This window comes from Psilocybe cubensis, chromosome 11, assembly GCF_017499595.1.
Source record: "Psilocybe cubensis strain MGC-MH-2018 chromosome 11, whole genome shotgun sequence".
Classification (NCBI taxonomy): domain Eukaryota; kingdom Fungi; phylum Basidiomycota; class Agaricomycetes; order Agaricales; family Agrocybaceae; genus Psilocybe; species Psilocybe cubensis.
The window spans coordinates 1,636,846-1,654,981 of record NC_063009.1 but is presented as its reverse complement, the minus strand read 5'-3'; the positions used below and the strand labels follow the sequence as shown (position 1 = coordinate 1,654,981).

At 45.9% G+C, this 18,136-nt stretch overlaps 8 protein-coding genes across 8 annotated transcripts; 3 read left to right on the top strand and 5 right to left on the bottom strand.

Annotated features, from left to right (window-relative positions):
* Positions 1 to 782: 782 nt before the first annotated feature.
* On the bottom strand, positions 783 to 2,141 carry JR316_0011638 (uncharacterized protein; the record flags this gene model as incomplete). Its single annotated transcript, XM_047897284.1, has 3 exons — positions 783 to 799; positions 885 to 1,968; positions 2,070 to 2,141. 3 exons carry the CDS (start codon positions 2,139 to 2,141, stop codon positions 783 to 785), a joined length of 1,173 nt encoding a protein of 390 aa, XP_047743693.1.
* Positions 2,142 to 3,835: 1,694 nt separating this feature from the next.
* On the bottom strand, positions 3,836 to 4,271 carry JR316_0011637 (uncharacterized protein; the record flags this gene model as incomplete). Its single annotated transcript, XM_047897283.1, has 2 exons — positions 3,836 to 4,218; positions 4,247 to 4,271. 2 exons carry the CDS (start codon positions 4,269 to 4,271, stop codon positions 3,836 to 3,838), a joined length of 408 nt encoding a protein of 135 aa, XP_047743692.1.
* Positions 4,272 to 5,638: 1,367 nt separating this feature from the next.
* On the bottom strand, positions 5,639 to 6,607 carry JR316_0011636 (UPF0590 protein; the record flags this gene model as incomplete). Its single annotated transcript, XM_047897282.1, has 3 exons — positions 5,639 to 6,116; positions 6,193 to 6,274; positions 6,427 to 6,607. 3 exons carry the CDS (start codon positions 6,605 to 6,607, stop codon positions 5,639 to 5,641), a joined length of 741 nt encoding a protein of 246 aa, XP_047743691.1.
* A 1,572-nt stretch (positions 6,608 to 8,179) lies between these two features.
* JR316_0011635 (putative isomerase) lies at positions 8,180 to 9,082 on the top strand (the record flags this gene model as incomplete). The annotated part of the gene is made up of 1 exon (XM_047897281.1): positions 8,180 to 9,082. The coding sequence occupies one exon, from the start codon at positions 8,180 to 8,182 to the stop codon at positions 9,080 to 9,082; it is 903 nt and encodes a 300-aa protein (XP_047743690.1).
* A 199-nt stretch (positions 9,083 to 9,281) lies between these two features.
* JR316_0011634 (NAD/NADP-dependent indole-3-acetaldehyde reductase) lies at positions 9,282 to 10,596 on the bottom strand (the record flags this gene model as incomplete). Its single annotated transcript, XM_047897280.1, has 9 exons — positions 9,282 to 9,334; positions 9,407 to 9,585; positions 9,652 to 9,746; positions 9,810 to 9,891; positions 9,948 to 10,057; positions 10,112 to 10,260; positions 10,333 to 10,415; positions 10,473 to 10,494; positions 10,566 to 10,596. The coding sequence occupies 9 exons, from the start codon at positions 10,594 to 10,596 to the stop codon at positions 9,282 to 9,284; spliced, it is 804 nt and encodes a 267-aa protein (XP_047743689.1).
* A 564-nt stretch (positions 10,597 to 11,160) lies between these two features.
* On the top strand, positions 11,161 to 14,256 carry JR316_0011633 (Putative transcription factor tau subunit sfc9; the record flags this gene model as incomplete). Its single annotated transcript, XM_047897279.1, has 14 exons — positions 11,161 to 11,286; positions 11,337 to 11,478; positions 11,541 to 11,625; positions 11,681 to 11,765; positions 11,814 to 11,901; positions 11,955 to 12,060; positions 12,108 to 12,214; positions 12,269 to 12,477; positions 12,529 to 12,956; positions 13,027 to 13,166; positions 13,221 to 13,495; positions 13,569 to 13,698; positions 13,756 to 14,004; positions 14,060 to 14,256. 14 exons carry the CDS (start codon positions 11,161 to 11,163, stop codon positions 14,254 to 14,256), a joined length of 2,367 nt encoding a protein of 788 aa, XP_047743688.1.
* Positions 14,257 to 14,529: 273 nt separating this feature from the next.
* JR316_0011632 (Profilin-1A) lies at positions 14,530 to 15,078 on the bottom strand (the record flags this gene model as incomplete). The annotated part of the gene is made up of 4 exons (XM_047897278.1): positions 14,530 to 14,661; positions 14,721 to 14,858; positions 14,916 to 15,013; positions 15,066 to 15,078. The coding sequence occupies 4 exons, from the start codon at positions 15,076 to 15,078 to the stop codon at positions 14,530 to 14,532; spliced, it is 381 nt and encodes a 126-aa protein (XP_047743687.1).
* A 1,327-nt stretch (positions 15,079 to 16,405) lies between these two features.
* Positions 16,406 to 18,027, top strand: JR316_0011631 (uncharacterized protein; the record flags this gene model as incomplete). Its single annotated transcript, XM_047897277.1, has 3 exons — positions 16,406 to 16,571; positions 16,636 to 17,022; positions 17,075 to 18,027. The coding sequence occupies 3 exons, from the start codon at positions 16,406 to 16,408 to the stop codon at positions 18,025 to 18,027; spliced, it is 1,506 nt and encodes a 501-aa protein (XP_047743686.1).
* Between the last annotated feature and the right edge of the window lie 109 nt (positions 18,028 to 18,136).

Sequence of the window (18,136 nt, the reverse complement as noted above, 5' to 3'; positions counted from 1 at the left end):
ACAATCACAACTGGATGGATATCGGGAATGAGGAGTGAGAACAAATACACTAAAAATTCATTGGCTGTGTCGGAGGGGTTTTTTGTTGAGAAAAAAAGGAAACTCACCGAAGGGGGCGCTCGACAATGATCTCACGCACAATCAATTTGCTCTCATTCTTCAGGTTTTCCTGGTTTACTATTATGGCATTGTCAGTGGATGGGTAATAAAAGGAGGAACACGCACAAGATGCCGCCCATGAGGTGGAGTCGAGCATTTCTCTGGGACTCAGGCATTTCCTCACAACGTCGGGTACTAGTGACATCCCAAATTAACACTGGTATTGTATAACACCCATCATGTTTGCATCCAGCTGGCTTCCATTGAAGATGAAGAATGTTGACGCACATTGGCTGGAGTGATCTTCGAGATCTGTGCGTCATCTTTCCCAACAAAGTTCATAGCTGTCTCGACAAGCACCTCGATACTGCTGCATCAAGTTTTTTCCTTCAAGCTTTCGCTCTGAGATGGTGTGCTTCATTAGTGCCAGATAGTCGGCACGGGGGTAAGGATTATCGCAAGTCGAAGAAGACGGTGTTGGGTGGCCAGTTTTGTATGTTGCCTAGAGAAGAAAGCTGATAGGCCGAATTACATGATTTCTGGACTCTGGCTGAACAATCCGTCGGAAGTGCAAGGAAGGATCGGTATATACGAAGTAATAAGAGATCATGGGCGTGTTGTAGGTAGGCGGCCTGACTGGGGACGTAATCGAGATGGGCATTGAATGGAAAGGTGGCTTTTGTTTAACGTTGTGGAATTCCTGTTAAAATGATCAACAAAGAGGGCGGCTGACGCAGAAGAAGATGCAGATATTGGTGATTCAGGTGGCGGAGGCGGTAACGCACGTCTGGGTGCAGGTGTTCTACCGCTGCCGTTGCTGCTACGCGGGCGCAATGCTGCCCCGGATGTAGACGCAGATGTCAACGAAGAGGGTCCATCAGGTAGAGGTAATAATGGCAAGGGTGAGTTGGAGCGGGCATGTGAATTAGTTTGAATAGTTGACGTAGGTGTAAATGTAGACGATGAAATTTGAGCTAGAGTCGTAGATTGTGCAGTATTAGCAGTAGTACCAATGTTCGTGTTTGTGTTCGTGTCCGTGTTCGTGTCGCTAGGTGCGGCGTTGTTAAGAGAACCTCCAGCTTTGCCATCATAGAGATCATTAATATCCCCCTCCTTCTCCCCCTCATCTCCCTGATCGCCGTGCTGCACTTGGATTAACGTATCTTCCACTTTTCCACCCAAAGAAAAGGCTACCTCCGTCGCCGGGAGTATAGCAGGAGGAGATGACAATAAGACTGGAGTCGGAGAGGGCGATGGGGATGGCAGCGCTAGTGGTGATGTTGCCGAAAACCCTAAGGGAGTCCTCCCTCCACCCTCACCTGTCCCAACAGGCGAACAACCACCCCCTCCATATCCCGACCCAGAAGCAGAGCCAGACTCTGAATCATAACCAGTGACCAACTCATCCCCACCAGTGCCCCGGGAGAGCTCAGCGCCAAGCATCGGCTGGGACATATATGGCTTGTAAGTATAGTTCAGGCCCTCTGCCGTGCGCGAGAACTGCGCATACGGGTCATTCTTGATGTTGCTCCTCCGCCTTTGTTGTTTATCGTAGTCTTCAGTATCAGAGATAATGCCGTCGATATTTCCACTCCCGTTGGACGCAGCAGTACCCGTGCTCCGCATGCGCGAGTGCAGATGGGCCTGCGTGTCGAGCGAGTGCGAGAGGCCGTGCGTGGGCCGCGGTCTGGAGGTGAAATGGGGGTTGGAGGTGGACTTGGTGCTGTCCGCATCATCTTGCGACTGAGAGTGGAAGTGAATGCGGGGTGTGGAAAGCTTCCTGCGGTTCGGTATCCGAATGATGCCCTTGAGTGACGAGATCGTTTGGGAAAAGGAAAGCTTGTTCGTATGTGTGCTGCAGCCACGGGTCTACACAAGCAACATAGCAGTTATAAAGAGTAAGTACAAAGACAAAGTTGAACGCAACGATCGGTGCATGTGCAAATAACGGTTGGGAAAAAGTGACTGACCTTGTTCTGAGAGCGTCCGTTATGAGCGCTAGGCACAGGCGACACCACAGGCTGTATCGCTGAGACCTCCATGTACAGGTTATGTTGAAGGGGGTCGTGGGCTCGTTTGAGCGATTGTTGTTTGTTTCGACGTTCAAGACGAAAGCAGTCAAAAGGCCAAAGCAAGCCGAATGACGCAAATGAAACAATCAACTGCTTTCTGAATGCAGGTGCAGCGAAGCCGGGGAGCTCACGATGTAATGTGGGAATCGGGGGAATGGGGGATCAGGAATGTATATGGCAGTTCAGAATTGGTTTAGAACAAGCACGCCTCGAGGTTGGCGCAGATAGGGCACCCGCGCGGACTTTGTCTCTGTCGAAAATAAACTGATTGGATTAAAGCAAAATTAGCACTGGAAACCAAACCTGGAGCACTTGAATACAGTACTTGCAGAACGCAATGTGTGAACCAAGGTTCAACTCACCTTGTAGCCCGTGTGGGGACGCCGACTGTGCCTCCTCCGCTGACTCAACCGCGCAGAATGACAAAGACGTGTGATAATCGGTGGGCGAAAGGTGGGTCGCTGGTTGAGATGAAAGAAAAGGAGAAAACGAACGCTCGTTACGCGGTCTTTGCGGTGGTGGTCGGTCAGCTTCAAGACATAAGCAGGGTCTTGAAGCAAAAGGACGCACAAAAGTACAATTCCGAGCAATTATTGCAGAATCGGCACGGATCCAGGGTGAGAAGCGGGCGTCCTTTCTCTAACATACAAAATACAAAACACAGCCGGTGATGGCCCCGATCAGAGAGGACTTGTGCCCAACGCGCATTTTCCATTTTGAAACTCAGTCAACGCCGACTTCCCTTTCCTGCCATTTTGCCCGCAACCACTACTTTAACAACAACTGCGTTTCATATGTTTTATGTCTTTCTCCTCCAGAAAACACAGTGCTCGCGCATGGATCCTCCCCGCCTTTTGGTGACATCACCCAGATAATGACGGGCAGAGTCGTGCATTCATCGGAACACTTCCAAGCCTAGTACAATCAACATACCGCATCTCCAGGGATATGACCAGTGAATGAACAAGTTTCCTGCGTAAAAGGGCTTCTGGTTCATCCAATCGCCATTGCACAAATTGAATTATAGCTCAATGGACATACCTTGGACCTGCATCAACCCTTTGCCTGCCCCACCTATTTCTCTTCCATTCTGCACCTATAACCCAGTAAAATTATATCATAACATCAAAACGAGTTGAAGGGCTATGCGGCTCAACAATCCTTCCATGCCGTCTTGAGCCTGTTGTCATTTACGACCTCAATACCCACCCGACCAAGGTAAGTAAGAAGCCGTCGTCACAGATCAGTTATCTAGCTATTGATGCCATTGGCCATTTACCCCCTTCAATCCCACTCCTCCGCAGCTCAACGGCTGTGTGGCACATAGGCGAATTCGTTCACAAAAAAAGACAAGACCGTAAGGTGAAAACCAAGTATATAATTAATGAAATTCATACAATCGACGAAACCATTGAATATCAAAACAAAACGAGCGTGTAATTTACCACATACGAACAAAAGATGACCAGATCAAAGCCTAAAGGACTACGGGTAGAAAGAATGAAACACTAGATCGAGAAATACCTAGCGAATGAATACAGTTAATGTTGATGTACGTCCCACCGTCGCCCTCCATCCGCTCCAGTTTCTACTTCTACCACATCCTGGATAAAACAACCTCCAGAAGCCGGCTGCTTTGTTGTGGTAGCAGGTTCCTGGGAGTCTTAATGTGCTTGTTCTCTGGTCACTTGGACGTCAAAAAGAACAGCATTCTTTTCCTCAGGCTTCTCGTTTCCATACTTCTTATCCTTATGCCTCCAAGGTTTCAAGTCCGGTTTTTGGTCGTCAGGCTCCGAGCCGTCGCCTTTCTTGCCGGGGTGACGATATTTTCTACGCTTAGACTCAATGTTCTTCTGACGTGTCATCCGCGGCATAAGAGACATTCCATCCATAATTCCTACATCGTTGAGCGTACTTTCGAGTGCAGCGTTGCCTTTTGAGTCATCTCTCTGTTCGACGATGGGACGCCATGAGAATTTATGACATGGAGGCGAGGCAGAAGACTCGTCGTCATATCCTCCTCCTCCTACTTTGTTGGAGGCCGGTACTTGAAAATAGAATCTACCGTCAGCAACGGTGTTTATGCTTTTCCCAGTTCATATCATATCTTTTGCACGTTCGGCTGTTCTACCCCGAAGAATATTTGGAGCGCCGAGTGCTTGGATGACTCCAGCACTCAGTATTTGAAGAATATAGAGCGACAAGGTGAAAAAGGAATGTTTAAACATATTGCTGATCAAGTACGGTGTCAAGGAGTGTAATGATTGAAAGAGCGCTGGAAGACCTTGGGATACTGGAATAAGGAGAGAGTAGCGTTGACCGCAATTTTATAGTTTTCAAGAGTTGTACCATATCCTCTGGACCCGAAGGACTGTCCCAAGTTATGGCGTCCACCCCTGTACTAAAGGACTAATAGCCATCATTTATTCTGAAAAGAATAGAAACTACATATCAGATAGCATATGGTTTTACAGATAAATGGAATTCAACATTAAAGAAAAAACGCTCTATTTCATTGAAACGATGTATTAGAAACAAGTCGCGGTCAAGCATTGCTCAAAAATAATGTGCAGAATTCCCTCGAGTTCGGCTAATTTAGCTTTAAGACGCTTTACTTGGGCGTTTATCGTTTGAATTTGTATTTATGACGCCTGACGCAATGCTTTGAATTGAAGAACCACATTATCAGGTGGACATTTATTGTGCTCGACGTTTTGCAGGCCCATGGTTTCGTCGGGTATCCTATTTGAAAATCAAATAATCCAAGTTTACTACATAAGTCACAATTGAAGAAGAAAATCTGAGCTATTTCCTTACGCTTGACTTTGAAATGGTGACCTCGAACACAGTGAAACCGGGCAACAACCCTAAACCTGTATATGATTGGCGACTTCGACCATTTAGCTTTGCCCGAGTCATGTGGGCTTCAAACATCAGGGTAGTTTGTGTAGAGATATTTGCCAATCCAGATTAACAATTAAATGACAGTTTATCCAAATTTCATTTTCCGAGTTCTACGACATTCCGTTTGAAACTTTCAAAAGTTACCTGGGACCGCAAGTTTGGGGGTATATTAATAGATTTTTTATCCAATAAGTCCGACAGTGTCCCTTACAAATGTTATAAGATGTTTGAATCCAAGACTAGTCCACCCAGCTCAATTAACATCCTCATCCTCATCCACAATCTCGATAGCTACACACCAAAACATCCTTCCCCATGGCTCCTTTCCGTTCCTATCTTCTCCTCCTTCCTCCTTCCGCACCCGCTCACAACAAACAAACCGAACCGGCTGTCCATCCCAATACTTCATCAAGTCAAAAGACAATCCCCCGGGCAGTTGCAGGAGCTAACGTCGGCGCAAAACTGATAAACCCATAACAAAAATCGGTCGTGATCACATCCTCCGGGCCGAAGACCTGCCGGCGGGCTTTTTGCGCAAAGTAGCTGCGCCGCTGCGACGCTGTCTAAAGCGTCTGCAGTTTCCGCTCACGCTTCATACGGCGTTCTCCTTGCTCGGACGACGAAGAAGAGCCCGTGCTAAGCGTACTCCGCGCATGCTTCGGTTTGACTTTGCGCATGGCGGATTTGACAGAGAAGCTCGAGCCGCCGGTTGAGGATCCCTTCGAGCTGGATCTGGCGGTCGATAGGGGACTCGGGCTTACCGGTGCAACGTTGTCGGAGGAGGAGGACGCAGAGCGGAATGATGTTCCTGATGAGCTGGATGCAGAATCTCCCTCATCGAGCTCATCAGAGAGGGCAAGGTACAGCCCAGAGTTCCTGTCTTGGATGGACTGGTTTGCTGAGAAGGGGGGTAGCATACATGAGGAGGAAGAAGGTGGAATCCTCGTGTGCATGAAATGAGGCATGGTCGATATTAGTGGTGAAAGTGCCCATGGCTTGGTGGAAGATGTGAGGTCGTGTTTGAGAGTTGGGTCGATGTAGCTATAGAAATGGAGATCAGTTGAAGTTAAAAATATAGAGATGGAGAGAGATGGAGAGAAAAATAAAATGAGCGTACTGCATGAATTTAAGTACCGCGCTTGTTCCCCATGGTAATTTGAGAGGCCTATCGAATGTGTTTCCGAATAAAATGTCGTCCGCTGAATAGAGTACGAGGAACCGGCCTTCACACCACCCAACGTAAAATAACACCGAAAGTCAGCACACGGAATCACACGAATAACCCTTCCCCTTCTCGCGACTCGAACATCGTGCAAATTCGAAATACCAAAAATAGGCAAACCAAACTCACCTCGGACAACGATACTCCATGTAACACCGCCGCGATCTTCTCTCTTGAAATATTCAGACTCGTGTACTTTTCCCTGTTCGTCCGTCATGCCCTGAATCTGCGCTACCAATTCACCTTCAAACAAATCGGAGCGGATAGGGTGTGAATGTGGAGTGTTGACGAGGTGTGTTATGGGAACCATCGAGGAAGGAGATGTACCTGCAAGGACCCGGAGTCGAGGAGCCATTAGAGTATCAACTATGTGGGGTTAGGTTAAAGGATTGAAGTAGCCGTCGATGCGGAAACGGTGAGCGTGTACAATTTTGTGTGGACGCCCGCGATGTGTTAATAGTACTGGAATGATATGGCGCTCCTGGCGGGTAGGTGTACCGGGTGTGAAAGGGGACGTAGACGGTGAAATATCCACAGTTATGATCGGTTATGTATGTATGTGTACCAGTGCAAATGAGGCTCCCCAGTCTACCACCCCAATTTGTATTGAGGCTGAAGAGCGTTTTGGATATCGTCGTCAACTGGAATCGAAAGGCCAGTAGCGGCACACAAGAAGACAATCCCAAAGATGGCGACAAAGAACAAAGGTGAGTCAAAGTGCGACAGAAGGGACGGTGTCAGACGGTCGCTGCAGAATTGCACAGACAAAAAATTCACGAATGAGCAAAACTGCAAGCCGTTGCAGACAAGATAGAATGGTTTCTTCTCCTCGTCGGACATGCTTTTCCATACTTTTCCGGCTTGCTTGCTGAGCTCGTGTTGCTGGACCTCCCTGGGTGCGCGCATACAATTGACATACCACGAGAATGCATTGGCGTTTGGGTGCGGTATGGGTGGTGATGAGTTCATGCACTAAAATATAGAGCGGGTCTGTAGGGTGTAGCTTTGGACGTTTATTTTGAAGCACAAACAAAAAAGAGACTCACTCATAACAAATACGGGGGCCTGCGGGATGACAATAAATTGTATCACGCACTATTCTGAAGAAACGTGTCCCTTCAAATCAATCCACATTGTATAGCTGAGAGTGCCAGTATTAGCAAAATATCACTGTACAAGAAAAGTTATAAATCCATCTCCTTCCACTGTTTACCGGAAGTCAAAAAATCAAGTTATATGCTATGTACTTAGTGAAAACGTTACCTTCGACTTCAAGAAAAAGGAAAATAGATACACGTAGACCTTTAAGACAATGATAAGGAGTTGAAATGGATACACTCAGGTTGTGTTATGTCGCTACGAAACTCACTGAAAAAGCGACTCACCACTCACTATACCTTGGCATTGATTAATAAGCGGTCACTTCTCAGTGAGTCACTTACTGTTGAGTGACTCACTAAGTGACTTATATATAATACATTTTATGAATTTGAAAATATTCTTTTGCACAAAAAATATCGGCAGAATATATGATTGAAAATTCTCCAAAATACTTGACAGAAACATAACGTATATCTAATTTAAAAGTTGTGACAAAAGCGTCACGAATTTATCTAAAAAATACGAATCAATATTCTTTTTATATACTATTACATATATTAGTACAAAATATCACCAGTAAAGTCGAAAATTATAGGTTGAAAATACATTTTGTATATGATACTTTTTTTGAGGCAATATATAAAACATATTTGGCAACAAAATATCAATTTTTAAACACGAAACATGTTTCTAATTCGTATATTTTCGTCATATACGGATAGCTGCCAGCAGTGTAAGCGATACGTTCTACACCCTAACAAAATATCTGGAATCGACTGATATGGCAACAAAACTTGCATTCACAAATCTCGACGTCTTCACTTCGACGCGCTTTCTCGGCAATCCACTGGCGATCGTCCGGATTCCCAGCGATCTCGAAGGTGGTCTAACGCAGAGCCAGAAACAGATCATCGCACGAGAGTTCAACTTCTCAGAAACCGTCTTTCTTCACGAAACCTCCGATGCGGATTCCCCTGTGACAATAGATATCTTCACCCCCACCAGAGAGCTACCCTTTGCTGGACACCCTACTGTGGGAAGCGGGTGGTACTTGCTGTCCCGGAATCCCACTAGGGAGAGCGTCACTCTCCGAACCAAAGCGGGGAACATACCCGTTGTGAAAGCAGATGGAGGCAAAGTGAGAATAGAGGTTCCGACCGACTTCAAAGTTCACGCATCGCACCCTCTTCCAGAGTTCAAGGCGCAACAAACACGTCTGTCCGGATCGGACTACATCTTTGGCGCCGATGGAGCGGAGCCTGTAGTGTCCATAGTCAAAGGAATGACTTTCTACCTGGTCGAAGTTGCCTCTGAAGATGCACTTTCCCGCCTTCAGCTAACTTCCCAGCAGTTCGAGTTGTCGGATTCGCATCTTGGGGAATGGCAAGGGTTTGTTGGGCTCTATGCGTTTTACCAGACCAAGGATGGTGTAGTACGAACTAGGTTGTTCTCTGACGGCATAGAAGATCCTGCAACTGGCTCTGCAGCATCCACACTTGGCGGATGGCTCGCTCAAAAACGTGGAGAGGGCAGCCATCAAATCAGTATTGTACAAGGCGTCGAGATGGGCAGGAGAAGTGAGATAGAAGTTTCGGTTGACATCGGGTCTGACAAGAAAATTCAAAAAATACAGCTGGCGGGAGGAGCTGTAGAAGTGATGGAGGGGACGGTCTTTAGCCAGTGAACATGAATAAGTTGTATTTAATTTAGCGTAACCACTTTGTTAGGTCTTCGAAAGTTCCGAATGAAGCATGAACTCCTTGTGTAGTCTCGACGCACGCCTTGCAACCGCCTTTAAAGAAACGAAAAGTCATGATCTTACAGGGTTCTGCGTAAAATCTAGACTACGGGCACTTTGGCCCAAAAAAATTGTTGGCCTGCCCTCAGACATCTTTCCCAGCTTCGTCGATGGAAGCAATATCGTCAGGCGTTAACACTAACAGACGATGTCAGAGCAATGTTCGCATTTGGTTTCAACTTCGATAGGACAACGTGTGAATACACTCACTAAGGTCACCAGCTTTGACAAACCCCTCCAGTCTCTGCTTCTTTTTGCTATTAGTAACAGGAACTGTACCCTTGGCCTTTGCCCATGCGAGAAGAACTTGATCATTAGTTGCGCTGAGACGCCTAGCAATAGAGCTGGAAATCTTGTCAACCGATTTCCCTGGATACTTTGTAACGGGACTAATGGATAGAGTTGAATGAGATATCACATTTTTCAAATGAAATAAAGCATGGACAGGAATTTACATTAATGGGCTATAAGCCTCAACAATTATCCCCTCTTGTTTGCAAATGTCGAGTATGGGCAACGATTCCTCATAAACGTAGGGATGGAATAGAATCTAGAGATACACAGGTACTTCAGTCATCTTGAGTAATGGAGAGATACTGGCGTACTAATATACCTGATTTACGGTAGGAGTATACTTCGAAACAGTGAAGAGCTGTTCCAGGTCAGCCACCTCGAAATTGCTGACGCCTATACTCCTGATATATATATGTCATGAGTTGAGAAAGCAAAAGATAAAGACTTCGAGTCATACTTCGCTAATCCCGAATCTTTTATTTTCTCCATTTCTTTCCAGCAGGATGGAATATCATCGCACAACTCCGCACCATGAATCAAGTAGAGGTCGATGTAAGAGATATTAAGCTTTGATACCCGATATATCATTGCACGTTATCAGAATCTTTCTAAAAAACTTACCTCTTTTAAACTGTTTTGAAACGATGTCGCGATATCCAAGCCGTTCAATCTAGACCATTTAGTTGTCACGAAGATCTTTTCCCGTGGCAAGCCACTTTCACGTATGGCAATCCCCGCTTCTGCTTCGTTTCTATAGTTCTGAGCAGTGTCTAGTCAATGCAAATAGGAGAGCAATGCACAATTAATACATCAACATGGAATTAGTGCCAATGAATACCAACCTATATGGTATATACCAGCAGAAATGGCTTGCTGGGCAAAATCAATAGCCTCTTGATCCTTTCCTGTACGCCAGGTTCCATAGCTAATGGATGAAGACAAGTTTCCCTCTGCGAGTTTTTATAGCAGTCGTACCACGTACGCAATGCCGGGCATAACATTTCCTGGATTACAAGGACGGCCAAAGATACACTGAGTTTTGGAGTCAGGACAATTGCGAGAATAAGAAACTGACCATCGTTGAGCGTGAAAGGCTTCCAGGGCATTGTTTGATATGCAAAAGAAAAGAAGACCAGCTAAGCAGCATCATATGCCAGTGCTATGCGCTTCTGTTATATAGCATTCAAAGATAATGGAGCATTGACATAGGACCATCAACCTATTCTCATTCCTGTGAGAGCCTTCAAACGTGAGAGCGCATTAGGCCAAACTGTGAAACAGATGATAAGATGTGCGATTTTAAAACATTGCATGAGAGCAGAGCATGAGGGGACACCCGACAGCCCGGAAAGGCACAATGCCTTTCTGTCGGAGCTTTAAAAGCTGAAAATTAGAATGGTGACGTCTACGGCTCGCGTCTTGTACATACCGATAGATACGCCGCGTTGTCGGAATCTTAAAGCCTCTGAACAATTCATTTAATGCAACTTCATCTTTCATGAATCTTTTTTGACGTCGCTGACTTGCAAGCCGCATTCCAAGGTTCTTTTCCATCTGAACTGTCTCATGCATATTGTCTGGTTTTAACATCAATGTGCAACAGTCGAGAATCTCCGCAACAAGGACGAATAAGACGCGTTTCAAAGCAATCTCAAGATCACCAATTCTAAATGACGCTACCATTGTACTCGGCCCTGGTCATTCCAACTGTCACGTCGTACCCATCCTTGAAGTGTGTACAGTGGTCCCCAGATGGTCAATTATGCTTCATTACGAAGAATTCCGGTATAATTTTCGTGAGGCTTTTTTTCGCCTTGTGCCACTTTCTTATCTGAATGTTCCATAGACTCCCGACCATGGCATAAACTTTGACAACACTTCTGTCATCAAGGCGACGCCGGGGAAGGATGTACCAGTCCTTGGTTGGTTCAAGACCATGATCCAGCATGACAAAATTACACCTACAAGATGGCCCGAGTATTCGCAAGGTATACGCGCAGTTGGTGCATGAAAAACGGAAAGAAATTGATACCATGCTTGAGACCTTTAGCCTGGGGTGCTGTATCGTTAGGTTCAATTGACATGTCCGTCATATCAATGGCAATTTCGCCCGTTGGTGTTGCGTCAAATGGTGGGTGAGTATGCCGTTTCGTCGAAAACTGTGTACAAAGCCTTACGTTGGCCATCAAGATGCATTTTCGTGTCTCTTAGCTCCAACATGGACATCAATTTTTGGATAGCTGGAAAGAATTACCTCAAGGGAGAATGGTTTAATGTACGTTTATCATGAATTTTTTGAATTCATGTAATCATCGCAGAACAGATTTTCGACCTGACTTCCTTCCTTGTGGATCACTTTGCAACCAAAGAAAAAGAGGACCTTGCGTCGATCTTGCAAGCTCAGGCCGCCTGTAAGCTAATCCCTTTCCCTTTCCATTTGATCAAGCTGACTCGAGCCATCCAGGTATCGAGTGGTCGCCTCGACCTAACTTTGGTTTGGTCCCTGAGCCATCGATAGATGCATCCTTATTAATACTTGGGACTCGAGCTGGCTGTTTAAATTTTTTAAGGTCACTTTATTGTAATCTGATTTATTTCCTTCTTGACGCCTACGTAGGTATCGGAAGGCTGACAATCCTGAAATTGTGGCCACACTTGCAGTCGCTGACAAATGGATCACTCATACCGCGTTCCAAGGTTGGAACACTGTTGTGCATGGTCATTGTACGTATGGATTTCTTTATCATTAAATAGATTTTTACTCATGTACAAGATAAGGCGAAGGATATTTGGCATACGGTATATCCGACGGCTCGGTTGGATTAGTCAAGATCAGTCAAATATTACAGGAAAACACGACCACCTTCTCTTTCTCGAAGAGCTATGACATTCAAGTCAAGTTAGAACATGAATCAAGTTTGATATATGGGCCCGAATCACGGACTGGAATTACTGCGTTGCATTGGATCCATGTCCCCGGCAGAAGTGTTAGTAGCTATAATCCCAATCTATAACTATCCTCACCTTCAGTCCTTCAGCCGATTCTCGTGTCCTCCCACCCAGGTCTTGTTAATCTTTGGTCCGCCACTTCAGATAATGTCCCCACAACCACAGCATACTGGACCGGCTTCCGCTCGCTTCGCCTACAGACTCAAAAAATTTCTTCCGACGCGTCTGCTTTGCACCCTGTCACAGGACTCACGTACCTGCGCAAACAAGACAGGCTGGTGGTGACACTGTTCGACGGATCGTTCCACGTTCTACGCTCATTCTCGACGGACCCGGTCTGGGCGACGCGCACTGTAGTCGATACGGGCGGAGAGCAGTTGACGTCGGATGGACTGTCGAGCGTGTCGCGCGGGATATTTGTCAGGATGGAAAAAGGTGCAGTGGATAGAAGGGATATGGTCCAGGTTAACGGCGCGGTGTCATATGATGACAATGCCTGCTTTCTGTGGGTGTATGAGTGCGTGCTTTTAATGTTTCGCTTTTTGAATTTGGTTGGTTCATACATTGTTACTTTACTTTTTGTTCAGGTCGGCTTGTCCCTCTGACTTCAGCTATAAGCACGATGCAAAGCATAGAACCACGCTGATTGTCACACCGATGTGGGAGGATGAAAATGATGAGCTTCTGCTGCAAGATCTCGCCACTCTTCTTAATACAGTAAAAGCATGTATGCCTTAACTCATATTCACGATGTAATTCCTTCTCTGAAATTTTATCACAGCATCAGGTTATTCCCCTCTTTACCTGCTTCGACCGTACATGCTGCACCTCCGTGACCCAGCGAAATTGCATAACCTACACTCAAAACTCTTGGAGATTTTAGCAACGCGACCGTTGGTGGAAGATTTGTCCAAGACAATCACGGTGCCTCCTCTGCAGGAAGTCCTCAATGATGATGTCAGATGCCAATTTCGGTACTCGGTGTCTACTTCATTATTTGGATGGGACGATTTACTCTCTTTGAGGATGAGACTCTCGCTTGCCGACTTTGCATGGGTACGCGTCACTTTCTTCGACAAAAAATCTCTGAATCAGGTATCTGATGTGCCATTCCTTTGAAATTTAAAAGAAATTGGCTAGCAACGAAGAGCGTCGCACGGAATGCGGAGTCGTTGCTCAAGATCTTCTCAACGCCATCTCTTATCGCATCCTGCGCACTATTATACGCCATCTCATTGCTGCTATCAAATCACTTACACGTAAATATTCTGCCCCTCGGTTTGTTATTTCACATACAGCTAACGTTCATCGCCCAGCCAATGATATTCCATTCGTGTCCCGAATGATTGTGCAATCGTTGCTCCATGGATGTCCTCCCGAGCTAACTGAAGAAGGAAATCAACTATCTGTACTCATCCAGCCTCTCCTCAACGCACCATCTTCGTCGGAATCGGGAACTCCAGAGGGGTTGTCGTCGAAACTGAATGAATTGTGTCCTGCTTGTGGTATGGACGTACCGTTGGAAGATATCACGACAGCTGTATGTGGCAATGGGCACAGATGGGGTATGGCTTTGTTAATTGCTTTATTCACCATTTTTGCTTATTTATTTTTGCATAGCTCGTTGCTCAGTAACGACCTTTATCTTGTCTACGCCATGGGTACGGACCTGCGTAGGATGCAGTCGAAAGGCTTTACTTCCGCCCTCGGCGCAGAAGGATCTACCAAAAATTGCACAAGGGTGGGTTGTGGAAGACCTCCTAGAAGCAGTTCAAAGGTGCTTGTTCTGTAATAATGGGTTTATTAGTATATTGTAATTTTTAAAATATTTTCCTTTCTTCTCTTTTCTCGATTTACTGCCTGATTTTCTGTGATCGGATTCAACAATGACTCACAAAACCGTATGATGACCGCTGAGCGGGCATCGTCGTGAGTCGCGTTTGGAGAGGGAGAGCACAAATCACAAGCGAGCAGGCGAAGATAGAATTGAACAACGGCGCGCGATAAAGATACATAGTAAGGGTAATTGCAGTTTGATAACATCATTCGACTTTCTCCGTTCCAGTGGGTGTGGTTGGATGGGGTAATGTCTAATATCCAACAGAGATCAGATAATCGGCGAGCCCTTCGACGATGGGTGTGACCTCGGGCGCTTGCACGGGACCGACATATTCAGCGACCAGCACGGCTTGCTTAGTCTTGACAATGACAACGCCATCGGCCTGTATCGTATGCTCGCGATCACAAACACGATTTTATTCATAAAGTTATGGAAACTTACCGCCTTCTTCGCCTGGATAGTGCGATCAATTACAAAAAGTGTGTAAAACTTTTGGCCTGCGAGACGGACACCGCTGGCTTGAATGGTGTCGGGCGCTGAGAATCCAGCGATGATGGCTTTCTGCTCCTCAGGGGTGATCTAGAAAGAGAAACACGTTCGCGACAGATCTTAAGATGCTGCTACATTTAAACATACGTCAAAACCAGGCGACTTAGCCCACACGCCTCCAGCCAAACCAAGGATTGCAGCTTTGGCAACCTTGCCGGTTCCGAGGAGGTTGTTGTCGACGTAAGCTATAGAGAACATATAAGTTATTGAAATCCTGACATGATTTTCTGCGCATACCTTGCCACGACATGGTATACGCGAATAAAAGCTGTGATGAGCGGATTCAAGTGTAGAGTGGTGGTAGTCAGTCGGAAAGGAGACTGTGCCAATTACGGGATATGGGTGCAGTCCGGAGATGTCCAGATAAGATTACAGTAATGAATTATTTGAATACATTTTAGACTCTAGAGTGTGCCAAATTATTTTAGGACTTGTCTTACTTATTCATTTTTGTAATGGTAATGACTTGTACATTTTCTTTGCTCAAATATTAGGACATACGTTGCCACTGGTCGAGAGGATCCTTTCTCCTCCAAGTTGTATTACTTCTCAAGATCGTTAGTAGAGACTAATAATGCTTTAGTCCCACACCATTTCAAACTCAGACGGCATAAATAAGGGCTTCACTGTTTCAAAATTCAACACATTGTCTGTGATTTTCACGCGATTCTCTCAAAGTACCAATCCTACTTTCTCATCGACTGTGCCAAGGTACCCGCATTTAAGCTCCCGTTCAGTACCCGTGCGTCATCACCTCACAAGTTCCTTAAAGCTTCTGTACTTAGAGTTTTTAGGCGATGTGACTGATGGGTCCGGGGTGTTCATACCCAATCACGGCAAAGTTGTCACAAAGACGCGCTGCGGCGCTACTAATCTGGCACCTCGACCTGACCTTTGATTTGACTTTTTGACTCAACTCAAGCACATGGACCCTGTCGCATTTCTGGCACAGCCTTTTCCATTAACAATGGCAATAATCTGATTTCCAAGTCCAGAACGAGAACTCCAGCACACACAAATCTCAGCGGACTTCAGAACGCTACGACTACGATGTCAGCATTGGGCAACCAATAAACACGTTCCTCATTTTTCGATCAGTTGGGCTATCATTTCAATCTGCCGCAAGGTTTGCAATGCATCGCGTTGGTGCAGACTAAAGCTTTGTGCCATATCAGAATGAATGCGACAAATGAGACGGTTGACGAGCGAGCTACTGCCGAAGTGTCTCGGGCTATCGAGTTCTAATATTGGCGTTTTCCATTATCGCACCAATGGCCGAATCCCCTGTCCAGTGTTCTTTATTTTCTATGAAGTTGTCAGCGCTCCAAAATGTTATCACCCTTCGCCGAGCATAGGGATGCTGTTTCTCGACCTTGCTTGACAAAGGGAACAAACAGAATCAGATGAATCAGACCTTTCCGTTGAGATATTTGAAGACTCGGGACTGCAGATGCACTCTTCAGCCTCTGCTTCTTCTATGTAAAGTTCTCGACGGTCGACCCCTGCTGGAATACGCCCAGTTTCATCACCCTTTCAAACTTTCATTGGCGAACTTTCGTTTCTCCACACAGGACAAAATGACTACTAGATCTATTGTGGTCGATGACACCGATCCTAGGGTACAATATAGTCTAGGCTGGTTTCAAGACCATGGGAGTCAGGACACCTTTGGAACTTTTGGACCACCCTACCTCAGCACTTTACACGGCACCACGAACGGAAGTTTATCTTTTGCCTTCAATGGTAAGCAGTGCGTTAGCCAGAATCGAGGTCTTGAACAAGACTAATGTCTATGTCTGCGGGCTAGGGATAAAAGTGTCCGTCATCGGTACCATCGACTTGGGAACCCCATACCCCATTTTCGATTGCTTTCTTGATAACAATAACATTGGCAAGGCAATTGGGGCGCTATCGCGAGAAAATAACTTGATAATTTGCGAAAAGGATAGACTTGTAGACGGACCTCACACACTTACTGTTAACGCAACGGCCTCTAATGGACAGACATTTTGGTTTGATAGCATCCGGTATGTCCCTTCGGCATCGGTACCCCTCATCAATGAGGTTATATATGTGAATCCTCTGGACCCAGCGCTGCAGTACAGCAATGGTTGGGCGCAGTACTTTTATGGTACTGCGAACTTGGTCAATATGACAAGAACGTTCAATTCGAGTGTCAAATTTCCTTTCATTGGTCAGTTTTTTCAATTCATATTGAATCAATACTAATCAAAGCCTGAGATTAGGCAGTTCTCTCAGTTGGTATTCCTTATTCCCGTCCGGGTTTCCTCATTCCCCCACGCTTGGCACATATTCGGTCGATGATCAAAATCCAGTTGTCTTTTCATTGAACAGCCTTGCTGCGAACTCGAACACCACTTTATATAACCAGGAATTTTTTCAAACGGCTCGATACGCGTTAGGTCCTCATGAAATTACCGTCACCTTTCTGGGAAATGAGTCGACGGCACCTCTCTCTCTCAACTATCTTATCATTCAGAATGGGACTTCTGCATTGGATAATCCATCAACAGTTCTGACTATACCCGGTCCTACCCTCTTGCCGTCATCTGCTAAAGGCAAGGGTGATAGCACGACGGATAAAAGCCACACTCAAGGTGTGATTGGTGGGGTGGTTGGGGCAGCAACCGTCGTCATCATACTCTCCATAGCGTTCTATTTTATTTTTAACAGGCGCCGGCGCCATAAACGACATGAACAACCCAATGAAGGCAACTCCACCGCTATGATCCAACCATTCTGCCAATTTCCTGGTCGTCGGTATGTTCCCGTAAATCATTTCCATAATACCTCTGTCACGGCTTCCACACGAATCGCGGCCGTGCTTCATAGTGTACCAACGCCAGTTGAGGCCGCAATGAAGGCATCAATCACTTCTGCTCCACCTCCAAGATCATTAAGTACCGAGCTTCAATCAATAGGAATGTACACCGCCGATGGACCAGGGCAAACGTCTCCAATTAATTCCTTGCCCACCAGTATTGTCCACCCGCCGTTAATGCAACGGCCACTGTCAGCTTTACCTCGAATCCCTTCTGAAAACCGTCCGTTCCCCGTACCCAGACCTACCCAGACGGTGATACACGAAGATAGCGGTCTTCGGATCCCAAATTTTATGGCCGAAGACTCTTCTTCGAATACTATTGTGGAAATGCCTCCGCTATATACAGCAAATTAAGGATCAGCAGCAGATAAAGGTTAATGCAATATAATTTTTAGGCAATGAATATGGTAGATATACGACGCAACAGACCAAAGGATGCTGTGAACCAACCAGAACCAACTAT